The following is a 25,163-nucleotide window of genomic DNA, read 5'->3' on the forward strand; positions in this document are numbered from 1 at the left end:
ACATTATCACAGATGATAAAGTTTATAAGAGCTTTAATCAACTAAAGATCGGCAAGAGTCTACCTGCCAGAGGACAGGTTCCAATCCCTCCAGTGAGTGGTAAAAGAGCTGTGGGCTAGTCCAACAACAGTAAGTAGGTGCCTGTGACATTTAGGCCACATGTCGGCATGCACATACATGATGCTGCTTGCCAGACTTCACCTACGACCTTTACAACTGTGCTCCCCTGGCAGATGTCTCATGAATAGGAGGATCAGTCTTGCCTCAAGTCCCACGAGAGCTCACTTGATGGCTAGACTTGGTAATTGAGAAAGGGGTGCCATTCTCTGTTCTCTTCACAACAATGACTCTTATCACAGATGCATCAAGAAGAGGCTGGGGCACCCACCTGACCCATCTGCAAATGCAAGGCACATGGTCTTGAGACAACCTGAAATTTCACAAGTACATCCTGGAGTCAAGGACTATCAGATTGGCCTGTATAACGTTCCTACTGTTCCACGCTAAGGTGGTCTCAGGATTCCACCTAAGCCAATTGATTATTTTAACAGTCGTCTTTCTGAAGCTGCGCACACTGGGAGAAAAGCAGCTTTTGACATCTCCGAATCTTTGTCCTATTAGTTCAACAGAAACAAACTTTCAGGCTGTCTCCCTGCCTCTCTATGGCCATAGCCTGACCTCTTGATGTCCATGATATCTTGTTACAGAGACTTTCACTGCGTGAACCACTTACCATTTCCACTTGCTATTATTTGGCTGGTGAATCTCTCCCTGTGAAATCATGGCACACTCTACCAGTGCACTGGCAGCATCTTCCACCTGTTTCAAAAATGTGCCAGTCTCTGAGAGCCTCAAGGCAGCCATCTGGAGCAGCCCTCTTCTTTTGTTAAACATTATGCACTTGACATGGCAGCCTGGTTAGATGTCCAGTTCGGGAGAGCAGTACTTCAGTCACTGTTTGACACAGCTGAAACTCCTCACTCTGGCTCTCCAGGGAGGACACCTACAGTCAGATCCACAATGACACATACTTGAAGAAGAAGAAGAAGAGAATGGTTACTTAACTTGCAGTAACTATGGTTCTTCGAGATATTGTATTCAGTGTAAATCCCACAGCTCACCTTCTGTCCCTACTTTAGCAGTCCTCCGCAATGTGGGTTTGAATTGAGGGGAATTGAAGGAAAGTCATGGCCGTTCCATCCTTTATGCCTTCAAATGGGAGCATGAGGCAGCACAGGGTGCATGCCCACCCCAACAAACACTGCTATTTTAAAAAAACAACCTCCAGTCATATGCCTCTACAGTAGGTTCCACACTGATTACAGCCTCTCAAAGAACCCCATTTACTGTAGGGTAGGTAACCATTCTCTATTGAAAATACCTTTCCAGCAGCAGCCCTGGGTAAAATGAACTTTGAGAATGAATGGTTCTGGAAGTAGTTGCTGTCAACTCCAAGCAGAGTCTTGCTTGAATGGCATCATGGTTATTCCACAAGCCTTGTTTGTTAAATGAGTTCATCTGACTGGTTAATTATCCCCTGTTGTTTGGAACTTAATAATTGTTATAAATTATATTTTCCCTCATCTCCCTCTGAGTGCCGCTTACAAACAATATTTTGTTAGTCTTGAAGTTTTAAGCCATCAACATATCTCAAAAGCAATCCTCCTTTTGCACTCTTAGTAGAATGGGGCAAATCAGATTTTTTTTTTTTTTAAACCAAAAATTCTAGGGCTGTGTATCCGAACATTACGGAGCTCCACTTCTGTTTGTTGTATCATTGCATGAAACCCACTTTTTCACTTACCCATGAGATTAGATTAAATTCTGTTTTGGAGGTTGAGAGTGCTATAGTTTATAGCCATATCTGCACAATTTATAGTTTGTCTCCTTTAAGGTTTGATGTGCTGTTAGTTTTATGACCCATTCCATCTCTTGGGGAGGAAGCAAATCTGTCACCTAAACACATGCATAAAGCTGTCTCTAATAACCCCAACAACAAACTCCTAGAGGATCACTGTTTCTGTCTCTGCATGGGACAGAGCCCTCTGTGAGTGGGAGGGGAGGCCGCCTAATGGAAATATAAATTATGAAAGCATCACATGCATTCTTCTGGCAAGTGGACTTCAGCAGTTTAAATAAAATCTTGGCTTTGTTCGACTTCTCTGGAAATTACAAACTACGTAGCAAACATTGTGCAAAACTGAGGTTTCTTTGGAGTCAAAACTTGAATTTTTCCTCCTCACTGGGTGCGGCGCTGGGAGAAGATGCTTTGTTACGTGTAAGTGTAAAGACCCAAACTAGCTATATACCAGCACAGCACAGAACTCCACTTCTCTGTTTGTTATGTCTTGCCAGAAACCCACCTTCTCACGTAATCAGGAAGGCAGCAGGAATGGCTTACTTTGTGAAACACAACCTTACACTCTAGATGCAATGAGAACATTGCAATACAGATCTGTGACAACTTCATTATATGTGTTCGTAACCTGCAAGGTTGGTTAGGAAAGCAAAGGGGGAGAAACACTACCTGTCTGACATGTTAAATCTGATTTACTTTGGGTTAGCTTCGGTATCTTCACAGAATCAGACAGGACAGAGTGCAGTGAAATAGAGAGCTCCAACTTTGGCTTGTTGCATCTTATTCTGACAACTCCTAGCCCTGCTACCAGAACTTCCCGTCTTAATGCTGGTGCTTCCAGATCTGTCTGAGGACCAGTGCTGGCCTCTTCCTCTAGATCCAAAATCTCTGAGCCTTGAAGTCTCATGTTGGCATTTTGTTGAACTCTGACTTGAACATATATATATATATGGTGCAGAAAATCTTTCTGGGGTGGCATAATTAATAATAATAAACCCCCCAGCAAGGAAAACCTGTTCCTAAAAGTAAAAACTTCCCATTGCAGGTCTCTTGCAACAGCATTATTCCGTGACACAAGTCCTCCATTCCTGGACTATTACCCTGGCCCCTGTTATAGACCATTTGGCAATCAGATCTGCTTACCAGCCTCTAATAGAAGGATCTTCAGTGTTTGCACATTCTATTGTGAAGAAATTTTTGAAAGCACTAAATATGTATTTTCACCTATTGGTGAGTTGCCGCCATTTTGTGACTTAAATCCTAATGCTCATGACATTAATAAAATCGCCATTTGAACCTTTGAGAGGATGCTCTCTGTATCCTCTATCCCTCGGATCCGTGTTCCGTGCAGTGATGACCTCAGCCAGGAGCTTCTGTGAGATCCAAGTCTTGAGGGCCAACCGTCTTTTATACAGAGAGCCATAAGGGGAAGGTGGCTTTATGCAGCATCCTAAATAGCTGACTAAAGTGATTTCTAATTTCCATTTTAACCAATCCATTAATCTCCACTTACTCTTCCCTAAACTTCACTTAGCACCAGAAGAGGCTAGGTTGAATAGCTTAGATGTTATGCTCTTAGCTTTTATTTAGATAGGGCAAAGCCCATATGAAAATTGCCTAGATTAGACTTAGTTTATGTGGATAAATCTGAGGGGGATGGAAAGCAGTGGCATAACATCTCTGATCGTGGATTTTCTGATGGATAAAACTTCGTGTGCTGTCTTATCTATTAGGCATTTGCAAAGCACCAATCACCATTGTAAGGTATCAAGGTGGTTCTTCATACACAAGCATTATGATCACCTACTTTGCAGGTGTCCCTGTGTCTGAAAGTCTTAACACACATACTTCACCTTGTCTAAAGCAACTTCCCTAGAAAGTCTGATGAATAGTTACAGAGAGATGCATTTCCACTACCCAGTATTCTATTTGTACCTTTTATGAAGTGTTCCTCTAGATTTGATAGTTAGGTCTGATTCCCAATGCTGGAGAACAATTAACTAGCATTAACAAATCTGTAAAGGAGGGAAGTACAAGAACAACTAATTAATCTCCCCAGCTGTGGGATCTGTAGTGACACTACTCAAAGGAGAAAGGTATATATACACAGTAACTTCAGCTCTTCAAACAATAAACTTGTATTGATCCACCCACTCCCCATTTTCAAAACCTTACTCTTTTCTGAGGTGAGTTGGAGCCACAGCTCCCTAAATAATCTTGACCTTAAATGTTTGGTTGGTTTTGTGAGGGGGATTGTGCACATTGCCCCAACTGGCTACAGCTGTCTTCAATGTGCTGTTGCTCAATGACTAAGCACTCCCTTCTTCATAGTAAACAATATTTCAAAGTCTGTTTATTATGTATGAGGATCATTAAGTATGGGGGGGGGAGTTGATTTTCATGCATTATAAAAAAATGTATTTACCAGAAAGTTGCAAATGAACCATTTAATCTAGTCTTGCATCAAACAAAATGTCAGAGTTCCGTGTTTGTTCTTGTGTTCGAAGCATGTGTCCTCAGGTATGTGAGCCTGGGTTATTTCCTCAGCATTTCCGATATTGCTTGTTGATAGTTTAGCTTTCAGTGAAATGATGGCCTATAGTTTTGGCCTTTTTTTAATGCTCAAGATGGTAAATTGTTGTATATTATTACCAGAGATTAAATGAGTCACTGCTCAAATGTTTTGGGTTACTTCCAGGAGAACACAAAATAAATTTTGAGCAGACTTTTCTAAATACTATAAAACCTGAAAGTGCCGAGAAATACTACAGGAGTGAGAAACAAAGCTTCTTGGGCTTCATCTCACAGATTAAAAAAATTATTTAATAACTGTCATGTGCTGCTCATTGTGACATCTGAGAACATGATTTGAATTGAAAACAAGAAACAGATTAAAGTAAATTGCCTTCAGTAGCCAGCACCTATCTACCTCACTGTACTGCTCCAGTCCATCATGAGAGAAACCTCACCAGCAGGAGTCAGTCAGCCCTTGACCAAACAGATGTATCTTGCACTGCACTATAAAGGTCAGCCAACTCTTGACCTTGTAGATCTACAGCTGGGAACCTCTGACTGAAAACACCCTGATGGAGTCCTGCTGTCACGTGTTCATATCTAGGAATTGCCAGCAAAAGTGCCTCAACCCAAATACTACTGAGGATGACCATGCATATCAACTGTCAGATCAGCTCTTGGATAAATAATTTGGGTAAATATCACCCATAGTATTTACCCATGGCCAGAATGGCTCCTGCAGTGGTAGTCAATGTCTTGCATTTCAGAAAGTAAACAGCATAACAACTTGATTTGAAATAGTTTCATTCTAGCTATTAGACATTAATTAATTAACAGCTGCTCTGTGACCATTCCACACAGGCCGTATTGTTTCATATGGAGATCTGGTATAAGTGGCCTGATAAAGTTAGTGACAGCAAGATGACTTTTATTCTAGTTTGGTTTCTTGCACTCCTCATGCCATGGCTAACCCTGCCGGACAGGCACTGCTCCTGTGATGATATTGCTCACAGGTTCTTGGTTCAGGCTTGGTGTTAATGCATTTGATTCGTATGTTCTAGTTAATTAAAAGAAGTGTATTTATCGTGTGTGTCAGCAGCATAAACCATCTACAGATAGTTTGTGACTAAGGTTTGCTGGGCTTTGATGCACAGCCGGAAGCGAATAACTTCCTGCCCCTGCCCCAAGATTTGTACACACAGGCACTTCGCTGTCAGACTTCAGACGCCAGTGTGAACATTAGCAGTTCTGCTGAATGTCTCTTTGCTTCATCCAGGATCTGTTTCTCTGAAGATTTGATTACTGTGTAAATTCCAGATTACAGCCCACGTGGCTAGCAATTTTGCAGAGCTTTGTAGCAGTTTTTCTTTCTGAGGCCCACCTAACATGCTATAAAATCTCCACGGCCCACCTGTGCCACAAGAACTGGTTTTCTGCATATAAAAGCCAGGGCTGGCATTAGGGGGTAGCGAGCTGGGCAGTTGCCTGGGGCCCTGCAAAGCTACATTGCTCAGGCTTTGGCTTCAGCCCCGGGTGGTGGGGCTCAGGGCCCCGGGCTTCAGCCCCATGTGATGGGGTGTCGGCTTTCTGCCCTGGGCCCAAGTGAGTCTAACGCTGGCCCTGCTTGGTGGACCCCCCTGAAACCCTGCTCGTGGCCCCCTAGGGGGCCCCGGACCTCTTGCTGAGAACCACTGGTCTAGAGCAGTGGTTCTCACCTGGGGGTACGCAGAGATGTTCCAGGGGGTATATCAACCCTGGGCATATCAACCCAGTTCTACAACAGGCTACATAAAAAGCACTACTGAGGTCAGTACAAACTAAAATTTCATACAAAGACTTGTTTATACTGCTGTATATGCTACACACTGAAATGTAAGTACAATATTTATATTCCAATTGATTTATTTTATAATTAGATGGTAAAAATGAGCAAGTAAGCAAATTTTTTTCAGTATTAGTGTGCTGTGACACTTCTGTATTTTATGTCTGATTTTGTAAGCAAGCAATTTTTAAGTGAGGTGAAAATTGCTGGGGGCGGGGGTATGCAAGACAAATCCGACTCCTGAAAGGGGTACAGTCGTCTGGAAAGGTTGGGAGCCACTGGTCTAGAGCTGCTCCAGATTAAATGTGGTGACTTCTAAAGGAGCTGATTGCTATTATAACCAGAATTATTTGTCAGAAGGGCAAGGAAAGAGGATGGGGTACGGTGCACTTTTCCTTTAAGGCAGCTGTGATTCAGACAGCAAAGTGGGTTTTTTCTGTCTGAGAAAAAACCTTTTTGCATGGAACACTACGCTGGCTAAGGCACAGTTTCTAAACCAAAGCGTGACCCATCCACAGTCACCGACTAAACCGTCTTTAAAATGAGCTAGACCTGAACCAATTTTAAAACTAGCTCAGGTAACACGGATTTAGTTCCAGTGTAGCTAGGGCTTCTGTAGACTTTCAGAAACAGTAACTGAAAGAAAACAACTATTTGTTTGGATAGAATCCCATTTCCTTTGTAAGAATCCCATTTCCTATCAATGAATCAGCAGTGTTGAGAGACATGTCATGTTTGGAAAGAAACCCTGGATAATTCCACAGTTCTCTAACTATAGTTTTTCCCAACAGCTTCTTAATACCTCGAGTCCAGAATTTGCACCATGAAGTGTAGTGGAGAAATCATTTGCTATCAGTTTGGAACAAGAGACTGATTCCTTTTAGCTCTGAAGTCTGGTGTTTCCAGGTTCACATGGTGTTTTTAGCCTCCTGTAAACATTTTTACTATAAAGTCTAGCAATATTTTATGTAAAGTATCTCTTGGATTCCAGTCCTCTCCTGATCCTCACCCACTATGATTGTTTTCTTCCAACTTTGTTGAATCTTGGTCTAATAAAATGTAATTCCTAACACGGTTTGCTGGTTTGTTGACTTCAAGACTTTTCAGACCAAGGTCAGAAGGGACCATTGTGATCATCTAAAGTCTGAGTCGTGTTAATGGTCTTTCTATTGGTGGAACAATCTTTCTTTGGATATTTTTTTCTCGTAGGATGCAGATGGGGAATCTAATAGTCTGAACTCAGTACTAGGAGCCAGGACCTCCTGACTTCTAATCCTACTTCTGGCACTGCATATTCTGGTCTTCACTAGACAAGGAAATAGAGATATTGATTGCAACAATTACTCTTGTCCTTGCACCATTCAGTATATCCACATAACTCTTTTGATGCATTCCTGCCCAGTACACATGCTGCCCATGGTTTCACTAATGTTTAATGGGTCTCCTGAAGAACTGTTGCTGGGAGCAAGGACATTTGATAACTTCAAAACATGAAGCAGTGCATTGTGGGATGGAGCGAGGAGGGACTGGCTGAACTAGTGCAGTTCCAGTGCTTGAGGTCTCCTGTACACACTGCATAGAAACTACGATTGTATATTGTTCCCCAGTCAGCCACACCTGAGCGGAAATCCTCGTTCCAAGTCTTACCAACAATTTGTTCTAGTAATTGTTGGTTATAAAATACCTAAGAAGGCAGCTGTGGGTGGAAGATGAGCCATTGAATGTCCTGATTTCCATGACATGGGACATTGTGGAAAACTTGTTCCATTTCAAAAGGAAGAAAAATAGAAATGTCAAGATCTCTGCAGAACAGAAATCTGAAAAAACTAATTTTAAATACTAATGGTTTTGTTTCCAAAATTCCAAGCTCTCAGGCTCCCAGCTCCCCATCAGCCCTGTCCCAGGCAGGGAGCCTGGAAACTCTGAGAGCCCCCAAGCCATTTTGCTTACTTGTGGGCGTGAATACTGTGTGTCAGCAGAAATGCGAGGGTCTCTTTCGAACACTTCATCAATGGGGGCAAGATCACTGATTGGTCTGGACTGTTCTCTGGAGAAGAAGGTCCTCTGGGAAAGTGTTTAATAGGTATTGAGAAGTATGCTATGGCAGGAAGTGATCAACTCTTGATAGAGTTTTGAAACTGCGTTTAAAACATTGGAAATCTCACTAGGGATCAGCTGTTGTTTCCGACTGCCTCCACAGTAGCTTTACTGCCTTAGCAGATATATCTGCCCGCTTACCTGCAGCTGTAGTGAGTACCTGGAAAGAGGACTTGGGGATTACCAGCAGCAAAATGAACCATGGGGAAAGAAGCCTGCTCAAACCACCTTCTAGTCATGCCTGGGATGGTGGAAGTCTTTTTGATGGGTCCTTTTCAGTCCCTTGGGATGGTGGGCATAGATATAGTTTGGGGGAGGGTCTATCGCAGAAACTGGAGATGAAGGGAAACTGGTGCTACCATCAGATGTCCTGTCTACTCTGGAGATAAATAAAAGAATCCTAGTTGTTTGACTTGCCTCTTTTTACTGTGATTGAATGTGATTGAACCCTTACAGAGGAAGGACTTCCTGTTTTCTCTGGCTAGCTTTTCTGTTACTGGTGTAAATCAATATTTTAACCTCTGGTTTTCTTTCTCCTCTTACAGGTCAGCCAGTTCAGACAGCTCTATTCCAAAGTCATTAATGATAAGCATGACGATGTTATGGCCAAGTTTGGAGCAATCCTGGCCCAGGGCATCTTGGATGCAGGTAACTTCCTTTGGATTAAAGCAGTACAAAGTTCTAAAACTTTGATCAGGGCCGCCGGAAGTGTTCTACGTCTCTTGAAGTTGATGGTGTGAAAGATTTGGAAGCCTGGAGCTCTGCCTAATCTAGAGCTATTCATTATTACATGGGAGTTTCACAGATAGATGTTTATCACAAAGGGTATGATAGTTACAGGGGTATCAGAGCTTCCACAAACCCCTTGTTTTCAGGGGGTTTCACCTGACTGCAAAAACAAAACCTCTGCAACAGTTTCACTGTAAAACTGTTCCAAACTTTAAAGGTAATTCTTTTCCAGATTTCTGCCCAAAGTGTCATTTTTCTTTGAATCAATTTGTCATCCAAAGCCTTGATTTACAGTACGTAAGTGGTGTTTATATGTTGCTTCCTTTCTATTGTAAGTAGTTTCTCCACAAGTCAGTTTGGAAACCTTGTGATATTTGTGTCTCAGGTTTCTTCGGGTTCTGGGTTAAATTATGTTTTTAACCCCATTAGTGAGCATGTTTCCTCATTGTTGGGGGAAAGGTTCAGAGAAGGAAGCACAGTTAATTGTATCAGCATTATTGCAGAAAAGCCAAAGCTATTGTCATCAAAGGGCATCTGCTTCTTATGTCTGTAGCTTGCCAGTTTGGAGAATTTCATTACATGACTGCTAGTGACTAAGTGTTACACCATGGTTTTAAACTACTAAAGCCTTTATAACCCCCGGTGCTGAACAACCAGGCCTATTAAGGAAAGATTCCATGGAGAAAAGGAAAACAAATTAAAAGATGTGCCCTTTTCTTTCCCAAGAGCTCACTCTTGCAGGGCTCTTATATTTAGTGATATCAGATATTCCTCTTCTTCTTCCAGTGCTGGCTCATGTCAATTCCATTCTAGGTGTGCACGCCCCCATGTGCACAGTCGTTGGAGACTTTTGTCTTAGTGGTATCTGTAGGGTCGGCTGTGGCGCCTTCTGAAATGCTGCGCTCATGCGTTGGTATATCAGGCACCGCCAGCCCCACACTCTCTCAGTTCCTTCTTACTGCCCATGGGGGTCAGTCAAAGCGCCTCTTTCCCTTGCTTCGCAAGTGGTCGGCGTTTTTTTATTTTTCTCCTACTTGAGCTCTGTGCTTTAGCTGTAAATAGCTTTGCATGGTATCCCTGGCCTCCATCATTCCCTCCCTAGATCCAGGAGACTGGTACACTGCTCTCGACTTGAGAGACGCTTATTTCCTATATATCTCTATCTCCTATATATCCTTATATCTCTATCTTGCCAGGACACAGATGGTTCCTTCGTTTCATAGTGGGCCAGTGCCATTTCCAGTTTATGGCACTCCTCTTTGGCCTATCCTCAGCCCTGCGGATCTTTACAAAATGTATGGCCCCAGGAGCCACTTACCTGAGATCCCGGGGGGTCCACATCTATCCTTATCCCAACAATTGGCTCATCAGGGGGCAAATCATGGGATCACATGCAGAGCAGCCTTGATCTGGTGTGAGCCACATGCCACGACTTGGGCCTGCTAGTGAACGAAAAGAAGTCAACCCTTGTGCCAGTGCAACAGATAGAGTTCATCGCGGGGGTTCTCAACTCCACGCCGGCAAAGGCATTCCTTCCGGAGTCCTGCTTTCGAGCCATGTCGGATGTGATCTCCTGGGTGAGGGATCATCCACTCACCACTGCCCGCACCTGCCTAGGGTTGTTAGATCATCTGGTAGCCTGCACCTACGTGGTCCACCATGCCCAGCTTCATCTCCGCCCGCTGCAGGCATGGTTGGCATCGGTCTATATCCCCAACAGGCATGACCTGGACCTGGTAGTCAAGGTGCTGGACCACACAGCGCACCTCCCTGGAACCAGGAACGTTTTGGTAGATCGCCTCAGCAGAACCTTCTCATCTCGCCTCGAGTGGTCTCTCCACCCCAATGTGGTCGACCAGATCTTCCGAAGGTGGGGGTTTCCCCAAGTAGATTTGTTCGCGACTCACCACAACAGGAAGTGCCACCTGTTCTGCTCATTCCGGGGGATCGACAGGGACTTCCTGTGCATGCACCTTTCTGTTCCCGCGGTTGGGGTCTCTGATGTACGCTTTCCCGCCAGTGCTGTTGCTCCACAAGGTCCTCATGAAAGTCGAGCAGGACAAGGACAAGGTCATCCTGATTGCCCCAGCTTGACCTCGCCAGCACTGGTTCAACATGCTTATGGACCTGTCGGTGTTGGCCCCGATGGCTGGATCTCCAGTCGCAGAATCATAGCTGTCTCCTGCACCCAAACCGGGCAGCACTGCACCTCACAGCTTGTGATCAGTTGGAACTGATTCAGTTGACTGCTGAAGAGCAGGAGTACTCAGCCCGAGACCAGCAGGTCCTACTGGGAAGCAGAAAGCCCTCCACTAGAGCCACCTATCTGGGTAAATGGAAACGCTTCATGTGCTGGACTTTGGCCCTAGGGGTTGGGCCTGAGCAGGCCTCGCTGCAGCTAATCCTGGACTACCTTGTGCATCTTAAGCTCCAGGGGTTGTCCCTTTCATCCGTTAAGGGCCGCTATATCGGCTTTTCACCCTCCGTTCCAGGGCAGATCGGTCTTTGTGCATGGCATGATGGTCCGGTTCTTAAAAGGTCTGGAGCAGCTCTACCCTCAAGTCTGGGATCCTGTCCCTCCGTGGGACCCTAATCTGGTACTCACCCGGCTCACGAAAGCCCCTTCGAGCCCTTGGTGTCCTGTTCTCCTCTTCTGCTCTTCTGGAAGGTGTCATTCCTGGTGGCGATAACTTCTGCCCAAAGCGTTTCTGAGATTAGGGCACGCACCTTGGAATCACCTTATACGGTGTTCTTCAAGGACAAGGTTCAGCTGCGACTGCACCCGGCTTCCTGCCCAAGGTGGGTTTGCAGTTTCATACGAGCCAGAACATATTCTTGCAGTCTTCTTTCCAAAGCCTCATAAGTCTGAGGAGAAATGTAGGTTGCACTCCCTGGTCATCAGGAGAGCGCTAGCCTTTTACATCTTCAGGACCAAACCGTTTAGCAAGTTGACTCAGTTGTTCATCGCGGTAGCAGGTAGGATGAAAGGTCGTCCAGTATCCGCCCAGAGGATTTCATCTTGGATCACCACCTGCATCCGTTTCTACTATGATCAGGCGAAGGTGCCTTCGCTGGCAGTTGTCACCACACACTCAACTAGAACTCAGGCCTCAGCGGCGGCCTTCCTGACCCAAGTGCCCATTCCAGATATCTGCAGAGCGTCTACCTTCACGTTCACATCTCACTACGTGCTTACCCAACAAGCTTGAGATGATGCTGGCTTCGGTAGAGCAGTGCTGCAAGCTGCATGCCCGTGAACTCTGAGCCCACCTCCAGGGATACTGCTTGTGAGTCACCTAGAATGGAATTGACATGAGCAAGCACCTGAAGAAGAAAAAATGGTTACCCATCTTTCGTAGCTGTTATTCTTCAAGATGTGTTGCTCAGGTCCATTCCATTACCCGCCCTCCTACCCTTTTGTCGGAGTTGCTGGCAAGAAGGAACTGAGAGGGCATCGGGCTGGTGGTACCTGATATACCAACGCATGAGCGCGGCACTCCAAAGGGCGCCACAGTCGACCCTACGGATACCGCTAAGGCAAAAGTGTCCATCGACTGTGCATGTGGGTGTGCATGCACCTAGAATGGAATGGACCTGAGCAACGCATCTCAAAGAACAACAGTTACGAAACGAAGGTAACCTTTTTTTCTTTCCCTTTGCCGCACAGTCAAATGTGGCTTCCACCTCCCTGTCCTGTTGTACTAGGGGCCATTTCCCCCCTTGAGTCCTCTCATCCTACTTCTAAGAGCTCCATTCCCAGCACACTTGCTGCAGTTTGGTCAGAGGACAGACACTGTCCTTTATGTTTTAGGACTGTGGCTGGTAGGAGACACTGGTGTCACTACAGTCACCTTCCTTCCTCTGCCAGCACCCCTCCCCCTTATCAAACCTGAGCTCCAGCAGCCTGATTGGCACAAGACTCAAGGCTACTCCCAAACCATAGTCTCTTGTAGTGTAGCATGTTGCCATGAATCCTGAGGCCAGCTGGGTCATAGATTTTGTTTCATACATGTGGACTTGCCTTGAACTTTATCTCTGTCGGGATCAAGTTAAAAAATACAAGTAAAATCTTGTTTCCCATCTTATTCATTTATCATACAGTAGCTTGGAAGAGAAAGAGAAGAGGTAGGGGTGTGTGTGTGTGTGTGTGTGTGTGTGTGAGAGAGAGAGAGAAGGTGGGGGGCAGTGTGTGAGAGAGAAGAGGGGGGGAGAGTATGAAGTAATCACATGACTGGAAGGGACCTCGAGAGGTCATCTACTCCAGTCCCCTGCACTCAGGGCAGGACTAAGTATTATCTAGACCATCCCTGACAGGTGTTTGTCCAACCTGCTCTTAAAAGTCTCCAGTGATGGAGAGTCCACAACCTCCCTAGGCAATTTCCAGTGCTTAACCACCATGATAGTCAGGAAGTTTTTCCTAATGTCCAACCTAAACTGCCCTTGCTGCAATTTAAGCCCATTGCTTCTTGTCTTATCCTCAGAGTTAAGAAGAACAATTTTTCTCCCTCCTCCTCGTAACAACCTTTTATGTACTTGAAAACGGTTACCACGTCCCCCCTCAGTCTTCTCTTCTGCAGATTGAACAAACCCAGTTTTTTTCAATCTTCCCTCATAGGTCATGTTTAATTGTTCTTCTCCAGACTTTCTCTAATTTGTCCACATCTTTCCTGAAATGTGGCGTCCAGAACTGGACACACTACTCCAGTTGAGGCCTAATCAGCACGGAGTTGAGTGGAAGAATTACTTCTCGTGTCTTGCTTACAATACTCCTGCTAATGCATCCCAGAATGATGTTTGCTTTTTTTTGCAACAGTGTTACACTGTTTACTCATATTTAGCTTGTGTTCCACTGTGAGCCCCAGAGCCATAGCCTCCTCCCCCAGTAGCATGACAGCAGTCCTCTCTAACTGGATAGCTTCCTCAGCCTTGGGCATCTCCATTTGAATACGCTCAATGCATGTGTGAATTCAAAGAAAGCCATGGGCTACAATTTTCATAACCTGTTACCTCATTCACTGGAGACTCTTCAAAAAGAACATACGTTAATCCCTGCGTTCCCTTTATCTTCGCTGCTCCACTAGAAATGCTTATCAGAGGCTGAAACTTGAATCACTGTTACAGGCAGGGAGGCTTAGTGTTATCTGCTGTAGCTGGTGCAGTTGAACTTGTAATTCTTTATTGGAGGGAAAAGGGGAGCAATTCTATCCCAGCGACAGGCCTTTGATACAGAGGGCAGCATTTTCAGAGTGTTGGGGAGAGCTGTCAGGTTTTTTTTTTTTTTTCTCCCACAATGAAGTAGTCATTAGACTTGTGGTGTCGCCTGGGGCGGGGGGGGGGGGGGGTTGCTGTTGAAGTGAAAATAAAGCACTTGGTCAGTGTTTAATTGTTAGGCCTAAGCAGCTGCATTTTGCTAGAGGCTTGCTTTGTTAGAAAGCATTAAAAAAAACCTACACTGAAACTGACTAGGTTTTCTCCCCAAACCCCTAAGCTTGTGTAGTCTTTTCCTTTCTTGTCCTTAGCTGACAAAGGTTCTTTCTCTGTCCCTTCCCAAACTGACATACATTATCAGAAAAAATATATATTAGTAGGTTCAAGCTCTAGGAGTGAACTTGTGATCTCTTTTAGACCTCAGAGTTTAACCTACTTTAAGAGATCCTCTGTGCTCTAAGTATCTATTCTGGTTTTAAATCTTCCCCTCACTACGAGTGAGGAGGAAACACCAGCCAAAGTCGATAAGCCAGCATTTATGTAGTGCCTCCAAAATGCATTTGCTGCTCCGGTGGTTGGCTCACGAGCAGCCGCTAACTAAATTGCTCCTGACTTAAAATTGACAGCACTGATAATCCTGAGGCTGGGAACACACAACAGTTTCAGCTAAAGAAACAAAAAACACATCTGTGTTAACTAAACGCAAAGGGGGAAAAATACAGTTGCGTTCTAACAGGAAAATACAAGCAGAAGTAAAGTACTGATACTTTAAACAAGTCAAGTGCAGGACAGTGCACTGCCCCTTGAAGGGCCCTGTTTTAGTGTGGATTATTCCCCCCCCCCCCCCCTCAGTCAAGAGTGTGGTGGGGGTGAGTGGATAAGGAGTACGCCAAAGATAGTTGAATGGGTCCTTTTGTCTTTTGGATTGTGAACTTCTTGCATCAGGTACCATCTTGGTTTTATGTCCTATACTGTGTAGCACAGAGCTCAGAACTGAAGCTTAACTAATAATGAATAGGTAAGAAGAAGTTAAGATCCACAGGGGTGAGGCAGGTGGGACTGAGCCATCAGGGATTTTTCGTGTGGTTGTGATGCTCGGAAGACATCTCGGGAGGGTGAGGTAAGAGGGTTCCTTCCGAATTACTTACGGAAGAGCTCACTTTGGATTTGTGCTTGTAAGTCCATCTCAGTATTGTTACCCCAGTAAACCTAGATCTGTCTGGAAATGCTTTTCCCATTTCAAATCCTAAACTCTTTTGATTTCTTGCAATAATACATTCAGCTGCACAGAGAGGTTCCCTCATATACACCTCTACCCTGATATAACGATGTCCTCGGGAGCCAAAAAAATTTACCGCATTATAGGTGAAACCGCATTATATTGAACTTGCTTTGATCCCTGGAGCACTGCTTTACCGCGTTGTATCCAAATTTGTGTTATATCGGGTCGTGTTATATCGGGGTAGAGGTGTACCGCCAATTCAGTGCTGCTTTCAACTCCTATTAGACACGGAAAAAGCACTGCTCCTTTCCCCGACCTTGCCCGCATTTGTTTAGAGTCCCAATTTAAAATCAGACCTTCCATCAGTAACTCTAGCTATGAGAAACCCAAGTCATTATATACATTAATACTTTTGCCTACTAAAGGAGTGCTGTCTTTTGTGTTTTATTGCATATGCGAATCACCTTGCTGACACATGCTGACGTTGACTCTGCCAGAGGCTTGGTGGTTTATTGGATGAAATATTGACCTTTCTGCTCTGGAAGTATAGCACAGGTTGTCTTCAATCTGTCGTAGGTGAACTAAACGACGTGCCTCTACTGATTTAAAAAATAATCAGTTGAGAGGAGCACTTGGACATTTTTTCCAGGGGCTGTGAAGTACCATCACATTGTTGTATGTTGATGTGACCCAGTGATGATGTGTTGAACATCATCATATTGCATTGGGCCATGCTCTCACAGTGTCGTCAGCAAGGGATTTGTCCCATCAGACAAACTTACAACTCGGTAGGAGGAAATCATGGAAGTTAGACCTTGTCTACACTAAAGGGAAAAGTCGATCTAAGCTATGCAATTTGAGTTACGGGAATAGCGTAACTTAAATTGACGTAGCTTAAATCTAGTTACGGTGGGTTCCACACTATGCGATGTCGATGGGAGATGCTCTCCCATCAACTCCCTTTATTCTTCTCGATCCTGGAGTTGACGGGAGAGCGATTGGCGGTCAATTTAGCGGACCCGCTAAATCAACCACCGATGCATCAATCGCCGCAGCGTCGATCCTCTGGTAAGTGTAGACAAGCCTTTAGATGCTTGCAACTTAAGGCATGAATTCACTGGTGTATATAACAGCATAACCTAGTTTGTGTTCTTTACTGTTATGAGTCCATATAAAATCTAGGATAGCAGATCCTGGTTATCTAAGGGTTATACACTGTAGGTCCAATAGATTTTTGTCGGTAGCAGTATAGGTTTGGGGGTGAGTCTTATGGTTATCTAAGGAGCCCTGAAGATCTTCCATGTTTAATCTCCTTAAAGGGCTGGTCTACACTATGGGGGGAGGGGGGGGATCGATCCAAGATACGCAACTTCAGCTACACAAATACCGTAGCTGAAATCGAAGTATCTTGGATCGAATTACCTGGGGTCCAGACGGTGCGGGATCGACGGCCGCGGCTCCCCCATCGACTGCGCTACCGCCGCTTGCTCTGGTGGAGTTCCGGAGTCAACGGTGAGCGCATTCGGGGATCGATATATCGCCTCTTAACGAGACGCGATATATCGATCCCGGATAAATCGATTGCTACCCGCCGAGACGGCGGGTAGTGAAGACGTACCCTAAGGCCTCGTTAGAGACATCTTCTCTGGCCTGGAATGTATCCCTTCTGAGCTTGTTGGTGCTGCTGCTTAATCAAGGCAATAACTGTTGTGCAACACAAGGTCCTTCCATCTTTCCTGCTCCCCCCCAAAACCATGGATGTGGCTGTGGAGTGTACATGTATGGAGAGCAGAGACAATAGCATGAAAGTATCTCTGAGATCTGTCACTCAGCAAGGAAATTCCAAAGAGTGGATCATATAATTCTGAAGGTTAAAAATAAAAGGTTGGAAAATTAAAATTCCAGTAGTTCGTATAAAAGAAGATTAAAGTTGCTTTTCACAGTCTATCTTATGATCATATAGATAGTAAGACAGTAAAGTAAAAGCTTAAACTTACAAAGAGAGAAAAGGCTGGAAACCATGAACGTGCAATGTCTTTATTTGCAGGGACTATGTTTGTGTGCTTGTACAGTGCCTACCACAGTGGGGTCCTGATCTCTGATTAGAGTGTCTAGCGGCTACTGCAGTAGAAATAAATGATAACAATAAACCAACTGCAAGAGAGCAGTGAGTGGAGCACATAAGAGGTGTTTATAAGATGAGATGGCGTCATTCCCTTTCCTCAATAAGAATACAGCACCGCATTGTCTCTTTTCAGAAGGCAAAGGAATGAGTGTGAAATCTTGTGGTGACAACAGGCAAGCCCCAGAGAAAGTGGGTGTGCAGAGCACTGGGATGGCACAATGCAAGAATGCTAGATTTCACTTCAATTCTTTTCCTTTCGTTTTGTGTGCGTTTTAAACAATGGTTTTCCCATCTTGATCCCGAACAGCAGAACTGATCTTAATCAGCTAGAATATTAGCAAAAATTGATCTCCTTATCCGTTGCTTCTCAGTGCATCTCCCAAACTCTGCCAGCAGCAGCACTGAGCAGCGGCACTACAAGTGGCTACTTATGCAGGGCAGAGGAATGCTGATCTGGGCCTGGGAATCTCGGTTATAAATTGCACTGCACTGGGAATGAGTGCTTGATTGTATTTTAACACAATTAGCCTCTCTGCACCTGGCCTCGTCAGCGGTAATGGACTTGCCTGTTGCCCTCTTCAACTCAATCGGCTGAGCCCATCAGAGGATTGAAAATCAGATTAACACTTTCGCTCTCTGCCTGCAGCCCTAGCCTTCCAGTTCAGTTTCTAGCTGAATGTTTCTGCACTGCATCAACATGTGGAGTTGTTTTGGTCTCTGCTTTGCAAGTACAAAGCTAAAGACTTTGTTGTCTGACAGAGATTTAATTCTATTGCAAAGCTTGCACAAGCTTGTCTCTTTGCTGCTTAGATTGATAACCTCTAGAAATTACTGTTGAAGTCGCTGCTGTTTACATTTTTTTTTTCTCCTGGGATGAATAAAAGCACAGGCATATTTCATCTGTAGAACAGTAGCAGTTCAGGGCATGAGCCCTAGCATTGTAACAGTCCTATTAAATGAATATTGTAGAAAACCAGATGCGCAATCTGTGTTTCCTGTGATGTGTCGGTGATTTGCATGCTGAAATTGGCTGTACCACAGGTTTTGCTGTTTGCTCATGTGCTGACCCTTCCTCTTTCCATACCACAATTGAAGTGTTATTGTCTTGGTGCCCTCTTGACAAAATTACTTTGCCAGGGGCAGGGAGGGGTTGTCTCTCCACTGGTTCCATGTTGGGACAATAACTAGCCGCCCAAAGCACCACTGTAAATTACATTGCCACCGACGGTGGTGCCTAACCTGAGACCAGAAGCTGAACTGAGAGGGGAACTGCATCCCAGAGGGTTTGCTCTTCAGGTTGAGTGTTGAGGACATTGTGGTTTAGTTTCCGCTATAGCTGTCTTCGTGGTAGTTGTTTCAGAGGCAGCTCGTTGAAGTGTCTGTGTTGAGCAGTCCTGAGAAGCGGACTGGAAGCCCTCTCCTAACTGACTCTGTTTGTGATTTTCCTCTTCTCCTCAGGTGGCCATAATGTAACTATTTCGCTGCAGTCAAGGACAGGACATACTCACATGCCTTCAGTGGTGGGGGTACTGGTCTTCACCCAGTTCTGGTTCTGGTTCCCCCTGTCACACTTCTTGTCGTTGGCTTACACCCCAACCTGTGTCATCGGCCTTAACAAGGACCTTAAGGTATGTGTTTCCCTGGTTGATACAGTAATCTGAGGAGAGATGAAATAGCTTGATGGCTGCAGTTCCATAATGTTTTCCATCGTAACCACCACTCATTCGTTTTCTGCGAGTTTGTTCCTGAAGGGAATCTTTCTACAAACAGCACAAGGGTCAGGTGTTCTGCATGGTGCGGAAGAGTATCAATAGCTGAATGTTTATAATGAGTTGCTGGCACAAAGTGAACAAGGCCTTTCCTAACCCTGTTCTTTTCATCACCAAGGGAATGCAGTCTGTAAGTTTTAACTTCCTGGGGTCCTTACATTGCACCAGTCCCATTGTGCCTGGTCTCTGCGTTAGCTTTCTGGTTTACCCCCTTGTCATTCTGAGTTCTCTCAGGTCATCTGCAGAGAATCTGTGGAGGTCAGCTTGGCAGAGCTTTGGGCACCATCCAAGTTTGGGAACTCTTTTTAAACTGTTCAGTTGAGCCAGCTTCTAACAGTTGCGTGGCCATCATGTCCTAGCTGCTTATTATACAACCTTGCCGCCTTTGGAGGAGATAGAGAAATCATGGATGTGGCAGTGTTACAGCTGGGGGGATAGGAATACAGTCCCTATCGTTGTAAATCTCTGAAGGAGTCCAGTTGTTTGAGGAAAGAGTTCCAAAGATACATAGACTGCACTGTGCCCATTGAAACACTATACTGTGCCTTGGTAACGGTGCATTAAGACGTCTAAATGGGCGTTTTAGAACATATTGTGACCTTATCCACCGTAGCTAGCTAAAGTGTGCTAGAAACTGTAGCTGGAAGAGCGTGAAAAGCTAATATTAATCATAGCACCTCAATTTTGTTTGCGCCTTAGTGGGTGACTGGTGGGATTTGAATCATTCAGCCCCTGTGGGTAGAGACCTGAGTATTAAAGATTGCATCGTGTAAGCCCTTCAAAAGGTTACACTTTAAAGCTTCCCATTACAGAAAGCCTAGTGCCTCCTGGCTAAGGATGCGACTCTTCACTCTCTGGGTTTGAAAAATATGCCTAAAACGTGGAATGAGAGGAGCCAATATTTCACTCTGACACTAGTGAAAGTCACTGGTAAATCAGCAGTTTGAGTTGAGTCAGACTCTAGAGTGGAGGAAGCCTGAATGTTTTGCAGTTTGTGCTGCAGCCTCCCTTTTTGTGCTGGAAAAGGCCGATCGTGCACAGCAATCTTTCTCAGGCTTATTTACGTGCGTTGGAGTATTGTATTCGTTATCTGGTTTTCTCTCCTGCGCTGTGTACATATCACTACAGGGAGATGAAACCTTTCAATTTCAGATTCTCTCATCAGATGGCACAAGCGTCATTAAAGTACTGGTAGATTCTAAACCAGAAGTGAGACTAGAAATAGGACACGCTTTCTAGATTCCTAGATATAAAAGTAGGGAAAGGACCAATTGGTCAGCTAATTCCTCTCCTGACATTGTAGCACTTCAAGGGCTATCCTCCCCTCAGCACGCCAAGTATTTATTAGTTAACACTGGAGGGATTGGGGAACACTGCTGACATAGTAACACTGCCCAAGTCCTGTAGTTCTTCTTTGTTGTTACAATGAAACTTATGCTAAGATTAGGACATAAATTCAGCCAGAACTATCTGGAGCCCAGCTCTGGTAAATATTTTCATGGCTCTGGGGGGCCGTGAGCCAGTTCCAGGATGTCCGTGGGGCTGCACAAGGCTGGAGCCACAGCCCCTTGCCCCACCACAGGGCAGAAGCCCCGAGCTCTTTCCCTCCCTACCCCCAGTCTGGTAGGCGGAAAATGGAGGGGGCATGGTGGGCTTTGGGAAATACTTCAAGAGAATTTAAGCCTTGGCGAAGACCCCACATTTATGAAGGGACCAGTTCAAGGTATTGCCAAGTATTTTCCACTGTTAATTAACTACATCTCAACTCAACCAGATATCACCCTATCCTCCTTCCCCGATCCTATCCAGAGACTCATGAGGGGTGCCTGTTTTCAGCCTCCAGAGCTCTCACTGGAGTCCCACATGGATCCATCTTCTCCCCCATCCTGTTCCACACTTATGTAAAACCACCAGAGGAGACTGTGGAACAGCATAGCCTGGAACGCCAGCAATGCCCAGACTGTACCCAGTTCCATCACCTTCGCTCACCCACAGAGTGCTGTATCCCAGCTCTGCTGGGACCTGGCTGAGATCAGCAACTTCATCCAGGAACAGCTGAGGTGACTTTGGCAGGGAGAGAGAGAAGCACTTTGAAGAATTCACTGCCTCCCTGGCATCCTCCTCCATCAAGGGCCTCAGAGCGTCAGAGCAGCCGTTGGCCATGAGGAGCTCTGGACTCCTTACCACATCTGGACTCCAAATAGCCACAGTCATGGGAAGCTCCCTTTCTGTCTACTCTCCCCCCTCCTGTCAGGGTCAGACTTAGCCTCAGTGACCCCTGTATCCGTCCCCTTGGGTTGGCTAATGTAACTCCCTCTGCCGAGGAATGAAGCCAGCAGCAATGTTTTTTTAAGGTTCCAAATAAAGCACTACAAGGCTCTGAGAATCTGTCACCCCCCTGCTCTGCTAGCTGCACTGGCTCCCTGTGTTATATGAGTTAAATTCAGGATTACGGTTCTTACCTTCAAAGCAGTCAGCAGGACTGGTCCAAGTTGCAGCTGCTTGCCATCACCTGGCATAACGTCAGAGCCATCTGTGCCAAGGGACTGACACTCAGGAATACTCTCCCGTTCCATGGATGTTAGTGTTAAATGATGGCACCCTTTTGTGTGCAGCTAACGAGTGACATCTGTCTGAAAGGAGCTCGGTTCAAAAGGCCGTTTCTGTGTGAACTCCCCATTGCCGTAGTATCAGAGCACCTCTCAAATACTAACAGAGGACACCCAGGGAATTGATCCCAGGTCTCTTGAATCCACATCCAAGGCCATTGTGCCTCCCTAGGCTCTCTGGGGCTGTCAGCTCTAATTGTGCTCTAATTCTTTGTGGTTATTTTGTAAGGCGCACAACATTTTTCACGTAAGTTGAACAACTCCATTTTACTGGCTAAAACCTTGTCGGTCACATAGCTTTCAACGCTCCTTCATCTCGCCTCCTCCAACTCTTCCCTGTTCTGGCACTGAAGAGGTGTGTTGGGAAGGAAAAACAGCTTAGATCAGTGCTGGTGAGTGCAGTATCAATATTTGGGATGCCTAGATGGGAGGGCAGTTGAAGAAAGCTGTCTGGCTGTATCCGACTGGGGGAGTGTAATGTAATGGGAAACCAGTGAAACTTGTACTATCATCGTGGTCTCGTCTGCCCTGCACAGATCAAGCTGATCCTGTTTTAGGTCTTAAGGCCAGTTTTGTGTGAAAGACAGAGCCGCAGCTAAACCATGATAGCATCATAACAATGAAGCAAAAGCTGGATGTACATTGTGTGCCGTAAGCTGGAGAAGGAGAAAATGTCAGACCAGAGCTGAATTCTATCATAATTGAATAACGATGTTACAGCTGAACATTTGCCACTGATGGCAGCTTCTCAGTTTCCGGAGGGAAAAAAGGGATGATTTGTGTTTATCTTTGCAAGGAGGAAAATGCAACCAAGGCAGCTATTCTGCTGTTTGGGTCTTTCCCTTTACTTTCCTGTAACAATTCTTTCTAAAGTCTGTATCTTTTTTAGATGCCAAAAGTCCAGTACAAATCCAACTGCAAGCCCTCAACGTTTGCATATCCTGCCCCTCTGGAGGTACCGAAGGAAAAGGAGAAGGAAAAGGTTGGTAAGCTGATCAGCTGACTTTTATACACTGTGTGGACTCGCCCACTATGAACATTAACCTTCCCGGCATTAGCCCATGGCAACGTGTTCCTTCAGGGATGAAGAAAAGATTGTCAGTTGCTAGTATCTCTGAGAGTAAATATTACATAACTCTGGCCGTGTAGCGGCGTTATTTTCCTCACTGACGTCTTTCCTTTATAATAGCAGTTGCACTCAACATACCTGGACGCTTTCTTATTGCCACATGAGCTTTGTGAAATGGGTGAGGGTGGCCATAAAGATTGGTCCATTGATTTTAATTCACTGAGTCACCACCTTTCTATCTCTCTCATTGGTGAGTCTGGAATTCACTGTCACATGTAATCTCTGTGCTGGGATTTGACTGGCGCCTTCCTTGACTAGCTGGATGAGCAGGAGAGCTGTTAAAGGAGTATTTACCATGTACATGTTGCTCCTTTGCACATACCATCTTTTTGTTCTGGAGTCATACAGCACCACGCACAGTGATGTCATGGGCTATGACAAGGGCTCTTAGGTGCAATGGTAATACAAATAATAAATAACAGTCCTTGAGGGCAGGAGTCCATTAGCTAACGCAATGCATTAAGCATTCATGGGCAGAGTCTGTGGGCCCGTGCGCTGAAAAAAGCTATATGTAGAAATGGTAACGTCCAGGTAAGAAAATTGAGCCTCAGGTGGTCGTCTTTGGCAGCATAGGTGTCCTCCCACAAAGAAGGGCAGCTCGTGCACCCGTACAACTTGATCATCGTCATCCGTGGCTTGACTGTAGCAGGCGGAGCAGACCTGCCAGCCGCCAGAGAGCGGCCGCAGAGGTGTGTACTCAGGCACCTCTTGCTCATGTGTGTGGCACCTGGTGAAAACTGCTAAGCAGTTTAACAAAACCGAACACTAGAAATGAGAGGTTCTCGGATTTAGAGAACAGAAGCCTGTCGAAATTAGCCCAAGTGGGGGGCTACCAAGCAGCTGTTTTTTTTCCTTGGGATTGGACTGGATTGTGCATGAAGGCAAGTAATATCATAAGAAACTTCACAGTGGCAGGTACTTCTGGACATATCCCTCCCTTTCTAAAATTCAAACCCCATAGCTGAATCTGGCCCACCCTTAGAATACCTTGATATGGCACCCTAAGACTCCACCAAAACCTTAGGGGAATGGATAATCTTTCCAGGAGCAGGAACAGATGGGCAGGGCTGCCTGCTGACCTTGTGGTGGTGGTTTTGTCTAACAATGGTTGTTGAGAAGGAGAAGCTGGGGACACTCAGAGAAGTTCAGCACAATTGTATCTTCCTCGGAAGAAACTTTTCACATCCTGGGCAGTTGTACTATGTCTGTCTGTGTGTGCCAGTGACACGTAACAGCTGTGTGATTACAGTAGCGCCGGGGTGGAGGAGTGGTGAAAAGGATTACGACATTGTCAAGAATCTCTCTTCTGGCTTGATGTTGCCTTGCCACTGAAACCATGGGAGCTAACTTCCCTATGGTCAGAATTCCTTGTCACTGCTCAGATTTAAAGAAATCCCTTTGTAGGGAAAACGAAACAGCACTGAGTAATCTCTAAATTAGGGAGCTTGTTCTCTTTTCACTTACGCAATCAGATAAATAAATAAAAAATAAAAATAAATTTAATGGAGATATCCTATCTCTTAGAACTGGAAGGGACCTTGAAAGGTCATTGAGTCCAGCCCCCTGCCTTCACTAGCAGGACCAAGTACTGATTTTGCCCCAGATCCCTAAGTGGCCCCCTCCAAGGATTGAACTCACAACCCTGGATTTAGCAGGCCAATGTTCAAACCACTGAGCTATCCCTCCTCTGGTCAGTTTCTCTAGCACCCTTTCCCCTCCTGCGTGCCACTCTATTTGTGCTGCTTATAAGGTAGTGGGTGGGTAGTGAAATTGAAAATTGGCACAGTGCTGACTCTCCTTTTGGTCTGCTTGCCTGGCTGGGAGATGAGCACTGCATACAGTGTGAAGCCATTCTGAAAGCCTTCTTTATTGAATGTCCAGGTTTCTACTGCTGTGTTGTCCATCACTGCAAAAGCCAAGAAGAAGGAGAAGGAAAAGGAGAAAGAGAAAAAGGAAGAGGAGAAAATGGAAGTGGTGGGTATAAGCCATAAATACCAAAATGTCTTCCAGCGAGTTTCGTTTAGGGGGCTGTGTATCACATGAACACTGTCTCCCCTGCACATCTCTGTCCCATTGTCACC

General features: G+C 45.2%; 1 protein-coding gene across 1 annotated transcript in view; it reads left to right on the forward strand.

The window, feature by feature from the left end:
- The window catches only part of PSMD1 (proteasome 26S subunit, non-ATPase 1), a 121,529-nt gene that overhangs the window by 88,892 nt on the left and 7,474 nt on the right, over positions 1–25,163 (forward strand). Inside the window, exons 19-22 of the mRNA XM_065557586.1 lie at positions 8,837–8,939; positions 19,034–19,203; positions 22,843–22,935; positions 24,964–25,056. Of these exons, the coding sequence (XP_065413658.1) occupies positions 8,837–8,939; positions 19,034–19,203; positions 22,843–22,935; positions 24,964–25,056 (459 nt within the window). The remainder of the gene's footprint in view (positions 1–8,836; positions 8,940–19,033; positions 19,204–22,842; positions 22,936–24,963; positions 25,057–25,163) is intronic.

The sequence above is a fragment of the Chrysemys picta genome, chromosome 9 (genome assembly GCF_011386835.1).
Source record: "Chrysemys picta bellii isolate R12L10 chromosome 9, ASM1138683v2, whole genome shotgun sequence".
Taxonomy (NCBI): domain Eukaryota; kingdom Metazoa; phylum Chordata; order Testudines; family Emydidae; genus Chrysemys; species Chrysemys picta.